Source organism: Maylandia zebra, linkage group LG5 (assembly GCF_041146795.1).
Source record: "Maylandia zebra isolate NMK-2024a linkage group LG5, Mzebra_GT3a, whole genome shotgun sequence".
Taxonomy (NCBI): domain Eukaryota; kingdom Metazoa; phylum Chordata; class Actinopteri; order Cichliformes; family Cichlidae; genus Maylandia; species Maylandia zebra.
The window spans coordinates 9,333,381-9,340,423 of NC_135171.1; the positions used below are offsets into that span (position 1 = coordinate 9,333,381).

Genomic DNA, 7,043 nt, shown 5'->3' on the forward strand with positions numbered 1-7,043 from the left:
TATGGCCTGATATTAATACTTTACGTCGGTATGCAACAATATTGAATATTTTTATAAGATCAAGACCTCGATTAATGTAAATAATAAAACAAGCAAACGAATAAACAAACAAAAACCATTAACGTTTTTTTTTTTCATGCGCACTCTCATCTCGACCTCAGCTGAGTTTTGGACAATAACCCAACGACATAAATCCGTCTCTCACCATCAATAACCCGATTCTGTAAATGTTAAAGTTCCCTTCAAAGCTTTGTCGCACATACGGAACCATAGTTTAGACTAAGGAGATTATGACGACGGACCGTGAAGATGGACGTACAGTGACATTTTTGTCTAACGGACATTACGGACTTCTCGAGGATTGTAGTCTGACATTTAATTACCTTATTAACACACTGGATAAGCGCCTGAATTGACTTAAAGATAAAAACTATTTACCTCTTTTCGAGCTTCCTCTATGTTTGAAACAAACTTACTAGTATGTAGCAACACTTCACAAGAGTGAAACGTTTTTCCGGGTTTCATTAGGCAAGGCAAGGCAAGGAAAGTTTATTTGTATAGCACAATTCAACAACAAGGTGATTCAAAGTGCTTTACAGAGACATTAGAAACAAGAACAAATAAAAAGCATGATTTAAAATTGATTAAAACAAGCAAATAAACTAACTAACTAATTAACAAACAAACAACAGTATATAAAATCAAAACAGATAAAATCAGAACAGTATATAAAATCAAAACAGATAAAATCAGAACAGTAGATAAAATCAGTAGTTAAATGTAAGTTTTGAAATTTAAGCTTAAAGTGTGGATTTGGTGCTTTATTCAAATGCAGCTGAGAACAGGTGAGTCTTCAACCTGGATTTAAATAAACTGAGTGTTTCAGCTGATCTGAGGCTTTCTGGGAGTTTGTTCCAGATATAAGGAGCATAAAAGCTGAATGCAGCTTCTCCGTGTCTGGTTCTGACTCTGGGAACTGATAAAAGACCGGATCCAGATGACCTGAGGGATCTGGATGGTTCATACTGGGTCAGGAGGTCATTGATGTATTTTGGTCCTAAACCATTCAGAGCTTTATAGGCCAGCATCAGAACTTTAAAGTCTATCCTCTGACGGACAGGCAGCCAGTGTAAGGACCTCAGAGCTGGACTGATGTGGTCCACTTTTTTGGTCTTAGTGAGGACTCGAGCAGCAGAGTTCTGAATGAGCTGTAGTTGTCTGACTGATTTTTTAGGTAGACCTGTAAAGATGCTGTTACAGTAATCAAGCCTACTAAAGATGAATGCATGGACTAGTTTTTCCAGGTCCTGTTGAGACATCAGATCTTTTATCCTTGATATATTCTTGAGGTGATAGTAAGCTGACTTTGTTATTGTCTTAATGTGTTTTTCTAAGTTTAGGTCTGCATCCATCACTACACCCAAATTTCTCGCCTGGTTTGTGGTTTTTAGATGTATAGATTGAAGTTCTCTGGTGACCTGTAATCGTTTTTCTTTGGCGCCAAAGACTATTACCTCAGTTTTGTTTTTGTTTAGCTGGAGAAAATTGTGGCACAACCAGTCATTGATTTCCTCAATGCATTTACCAAGAGCCTGTACAGGGCCTCGGTCTCCTGGTGACATTGTGATATATATTTGTGTGTCATCTGCATAGCTGTGATAGTTTATTTTGTTGTTGTTTATAATCTGTGCCAGTGGGAGCATGTAGATGTTAAACAGAAGGGGTCCCAAGATGGAACCTTGGGGAACTCCACATGTGATACTTGTCTGCTCAGATGTGAAGTTACCTATTGATACAAAGTATTTCCTGTTTTCTACGTATGTTTTGAACCAGTTTAGTACAGTTCCTGAAAGACCTGTCCAGTTCTCCAGTCGTTTGAGTAATATGTTGTGGTCAACTGTATCAAATGCTGCACTGAGATCCAGTAAAACTAGGACTGACATTTTTCCACTGTCTGTATTCAGACATATGTCATTGAACACTTGGTCAGAGCGGTTTCAGTGCTGTGGTTCTGTCTAAAACCTGACTGGAAGGCATCGTAGCAATTATTCTGTTTTAAGAAGTAACTGAGCTGTTGGGAAACTGCTTTTTCAATGATCTTACTTAAAAACGGGAGATTTGAGATCGGCCTGTAGTTGTTCATTTGTGTCTTGTCAAGATTGTCCTTTTTCAGTATAGGTTTGATTACAGCAGTTTTTAGTGATTCTGGAAACACACCTGATAATAAAGAAAAGTTGACGATCTGTAACAGGTCTGACTCTAAAGTCTTTGAGACCTTTTTGAAAAAACTTGTTGGCAGGACATCTAAACAGCAGGAGGAGGAGTTCAGTTTACCTAAGATGTCCTCCAGGTCTTTGCTGTTAATAGGTTGAAACTGTTTCATGGTGTTTAAACAGTTTTTTGGTGGACACAGTACATATCCTGGATCTGCTGTTGATGTACCAATTGCTTGTCTAATTTTTTGGATTTTTTCAGTGAAGAATTTGGCAAAGTCATTGCAGGCCATGGTCGAATGAAGTTCAGCTGCCACTGGCACAGGAGGGTTTGTTAGCCTGTCAACTGTAGAAAATAAGACCCGAGCATTATGGCTGTTTTTAGTGATGATGTCAGAGAAGTAGGACCTCCTTGCATCCCTCAGTTGTAAATTATAATTATGAAGTTTCTCTTTATAAATGTCATAATGAACCTGGAGGTTTGTTTTTCTCCATCTGCGCTCAGCTTTCCTACACTCTCTTTTTTCATTTTTCACCAGTGTGGAGTTTCTCCATGGAGACTTTTTCCTTCCAGAGATAACCTTCACCTTAATGGGAGCAATAGTGTCCATTACATTTAACATGTTAGCATTGAAGCTATTGACGAGCTCATTGACTGACCCTCTGGACAGATCAGGTGTTAATGGGAAGACCTGGTTAAAAATTGCACTACTGTGTTCAGTTATACACCGTTTTGTGATCACTGTTGTTGATATATTTGTGTGGGCTGAGATTTTACTTTCAAAGAAAACACAGTAATGATCAGACACGCCCACATCAGACACAGTAACCTTTGAAATGCTCAGGCCCTTGGAGATCAGTAGGTCAAGAGTGTGTCCTCTATTATGTGTGGCCTCTGTTACATGCTGAGTCAGCCCAAAGTTGCCCAGAGTGTTACTCAGGTCTTTAGTCCCTTTGTCCTGAGGGTTGTCCACATGAATGTTAAAATCCCCAGCAATAATTACACAGTCAAAATCAACACAGATCACAGACAGCAGTTCACTGAGGTCATTAAAAAAGTCTGTGCAGTATTTGGGAGGCCTGTAAACATTAAGAAACACAACTTTGGATGGGGCCTTCAGCTGTAAAGCCACATATTCAAAAGACTGAAAACTTCCAGGAGATAGCTGCTTACATTGAAATGATTCATTAAATAAGACAGCAACCCCTCCTCCTCTCCTGCTCGCCCTGACCTCACTGATAAAACTGTAGTTAGGAGGGGTCGTCTCGATGAGAACAGCTCCACTGTTACTTTGGTCCAACCAAGTTTCAGTTAAAAACATAAAATCAAGGCTGTGCTCAGTGATTAAATCATTAATTAAAAATGTTTTCCCAGCTAGAGATCTAATGTTTAATAAAGCCAACTTAAGTGTTTTAGAGGTATTACTTGTCCCCTCGTGTTTGGGAGCAGTCTGTGGCACACAAGGTATGTTTACTATGTTTAAAGATCTTTTAGAGTGCAGCTCTCTGTGTTTTGACCAGGCCACATGTCTCCTGTCACCTAAAAGTACAGAAATTTTAAAACCTTCTAGTAAACAGGGTCCCAGCTTCTCCTGGGAAAAGTCACCACTGCCATAATCCTCACAGCCCGGACCCTCCACACATCACACATCAGACTGCGGAGACAGGGCATGAAGAGGAACTAAGGGGGGCGAGGCTGGGCAATGTGACTTCAATTGCTCTGTTGAGGGTGGGGCTCGATGGCGAACCTTTGGCCGCTCTGGTGGGGGGTTTATGGGGGACAAAAAGGGATTGGGACGGGGGGTAGATCTGAGCCCAGCATTGACCCGCTCCATCATCTCCTCAGTGAATTTCAGGTGTGGGGAGGAGGGAGAAAGGGAGGGGGAGGAGGGTGATGGCCTGTCAGGGGTTTGGGGGACTGGGGAAGGTCGTGGTCCCTTGTCCTGGTCGTTGGTGTTGTTGAGAGAGTTGGAGGCAAATAGGGACCCCTCTTCTTGCCTTAGATGTCTCTCCTTTCTGAGGCTCTTCCCGGGTGGGGGCAAATGGAGCTCCTCCTCAAGGTTTCTGCTGGGCTTTGTCTGTTCTTGGAGTACTGTTTGTTCCTCTTTATGAGATAACTCCTCGTTTATCTCAGCCTTGGCACCAAGCACGGATGGATGACGTATGGAATAAAACACGTTGGAGGTGAACAGTTTCACCCCTGACTTGTTAAAATTAAATCCATTTGCTTTAAACAGATGCCTGCGTTCCCAAAAAATATTAAAGTTGTCGATAAAATGCACTGAGTGGTCAGCACATGCTGATATAAGCCATTTATTCAGTGTAAACAACCTGCTGAATCTCTCGTCTCCTCCTCTGACCGGCGGTACAGGTCCACTGATGAATAGCGTCAGGTACTTGAAACAGGGAGTGACTCCTCTTGATACTAAGACATCTTTGGCTCCACATGATATCTGTACCTGAGTGACAATTCACTCGAGGTAGTTAGCACTCGTGCTTTATCTTACTGAGTAAAAAGGGACTTTTGACACTATGTTAGTTTTTAGGTTGCGGCAAAAGTAGCTAACTAAAATACATAGTCGCTCATTTCCAGATACACCCGATAGGGAATTACGAAGCCTTTGCTCTTGTGGTTAGCTAAGCATGGAGTACCTCAGGACTTTAAAACCCATATTTACAGTAACCCAACACTGGCCCCCTCTCAGCCGCATCCAGGCTAGATACTGTTCTAAACTGGCTAGCGCTGTTGACACTGTGAGAGAAAAGAAGAAGACTGTAGACAAGTTCAAGAGTCGGCTATCATCTGGTCCAAGTTTTCAGGATTTCGTTAAAGGGCTTCCAGCTAACAGGAGCCGTGCTGCAGATGAAGAACCCTCAGAAAAGCATGACTATCTCTCTGAAGGCTTGTTGATGGGAAACTCAAGGAAAGGTCGGTGAAAGCCATTTGTTTATTTAGCTTTGAATGTTTGTGGTGATGCTAAAGGGGTTCTTTGGCTTATTGTTGCAGTTTATTTTGAAACCTATGGATGTCAAATGAATGTGAATGACACAGAGATAGCCTGGTCCATACTGCAGAAGAAGGGCTATCAGCGCACAGCTCATCTAAGCGAGGTACAGCTGACTTCTGGTTTTATTTTATGAATCTAGCAGAAGTAACTTTAATGCAGTTTGTTTAAGATGTGCGTGTACTTGCAGGCAGATGTTGTTCTTCTGGTAACGTGCTCTGTAAGGTAGGAGCAATGATCAAACTCATGAAAAGTTTTGAAATCTAGTGCTAGGTGATGGCAGCTTTGCAACCTAATCTCTTTTCTTAACAGAGAAAAGGCTGAGCAAACAATATGGAATAGACTGCAACAACTAACAGCTATGAAGAGGAAACGATTAAAGACCCACACACCAATGAAAATTGGAATTTTAGGTGAGTAAGCTCTCATGCACCATCTCTCATGCTCCATCAGATGATGGAGGTCACATTAAGGGTACGTTCATGGGTGTGTTTGTCTCAGGCTGTATGGCGGAGAGGCTGAAGATGGAGCTTCTGGAGCGAGAGAAGCTCGTAGATGTCCTCGCCGGTCCAGATGCATACCGGGACCTTCCGCGTCTCTTGACTGTATCAGAATCAGAATCAGAATACTTTATTAATCCCGAAGGAAATTATGGGTTACAGCAGGCAGCACACTAATGTCGCATGCGCGCTTACAAAGGAACCTTCTGACCGAACTTTACACAAACATCACATTGGGAAGACATGTCAGAGAGGTAGGCTGATAGGAAAAAAGAAAATACATAACATGAGGTGAGAGGAGGAGAAAAAAAAATCCACTCAGACTGAGCTCCTAATGGGAGAACAGTTTGAGAACAGAAAAAACCCCCCACCCCAGCACAAAAAGCACATGACTGTCAATACACCATAAAAACACAAGACAAGCAACAGGGGTGGGTAAGAGAGAGCCGGTGTGGACAGCGCATCCGGTCCTGCAGCATGTCTGCGGCATCTGCACTGGGAGGGAACAAGCATCGCAGGCGTTTGGAAAGGGAGGGGGGATGAGTGTCTATCAGTGTGTGTGTGTGTGTCCAGAGTTCAGCTGAGACAGTGTCCTTCGCCCTGCCAGGCTAAGTAAACAGTCCTCCAGCCAACCCAGGTGGCCTTGCGTAGGATAGGAAGAAACAGTCTATGTTAGTTGGCATTGGTGTGCGTGGTTGTCTCTCTAATAACCCTCCGACAGACTGGCGACATGTCCAGGGTGTACTTTTGCCCCATGACAGCTGGAATAGACCTTGAATGGAATAAGTGGGAGAAAATGAATGATGTTTATGAAGTGTAGTTAATATAGTCAGACAATAAGTTACCGAGCAACAGGCCACAAGTCTTGGTGCAGAATCATACTAAGATTTAAAAAATAAAATGTTGGCACTGGTGTTTGAAGCAGTATACTGTCAATAAGACTTGAGCAACTGCACACAGCTGGAAACAAATAACTACAGTAGCTAAGTAACATGTTGTTATTGCATCCATTCAGCCATGTATAATTAGTACATCTACATATACATGATTTGTAATGTGGTCCGTGCTGTATGTTGTATGTTGTAGCACAGTGAAATGTCTGACACTGACCATGTCCCAGTGCCTGAGAACACTGGTATGGAGGGGGAGAACGCACCTCTTTGCTGTATTTGTCAGAAACCAGACATCAACTGCTTCATGATGTAAGTATATATCAGTTTTATATTTGCAGTACATGCAATAGGGCTGGGCGCTAGCTTCAAAATTGATATCAGAGATTTTCTTTTTAATGGAAATCTTCTCCACTTTGCGGGGATAGGTTAATT

The 7,043-nt window shown here is 42.1% G+C and overlaps 2 protein-coding genes across 3 annotated transcripts in view; one reads left to right on the forward strand and one right to left on the reverse strand.

Annotated features, from left to right (window-relative positions):
* The window catches only part of LOC143418577 (solute carrier family 41 member 1-like), a 149,667-nt gene that overhangs the window by 139,966 nt on the left and 2,658 nt on the right, over positions 1–7,043 (reverse strand). The window lies entirely within an intron of this gene.
* The window catches only part of LOC112434810 (mitochondrial tRNA methylthiotransferase CDK5RAP1-like), a 14,431-nt gene continuing 11,813 nt past the window's right edge, over positions 4,426–7,043 (forward strand). The window contains exons 1-6 of one of the 2 annotated variants that reach the window (XM_076883696.1): positions 4,426–5,142; positions 5,221–5,324; positions 5,409–5,443; positions 5,531–5,631; positions 5,720–5,972; positions 6,805–6,920. In XM_076883696.1, coding sequence (XP_076739811.1) covers positions 4,857–5,142; positions 5,221–5,324; positions 5,409–5,443; positions 5,531–5,631; positions 5,720–5,895 — 702 coding nt within the window. In that variant the 5' untranslated portion in view covers positions 4,426–4,856 and the 3' untranslated portion in view covers positions 5,896–5,972; positions 6,805–6,920. The remainder of the gene's footprint in view (positions 5,143–5,220; positions 5,325–5,408; positions 5,444–5,530; positions 5,632–5,719; positions 5,973–6,804; positions 6,921–7,043) is intronic. The other variant, XM_076883697.1, reaches the window with a different exon arrangement.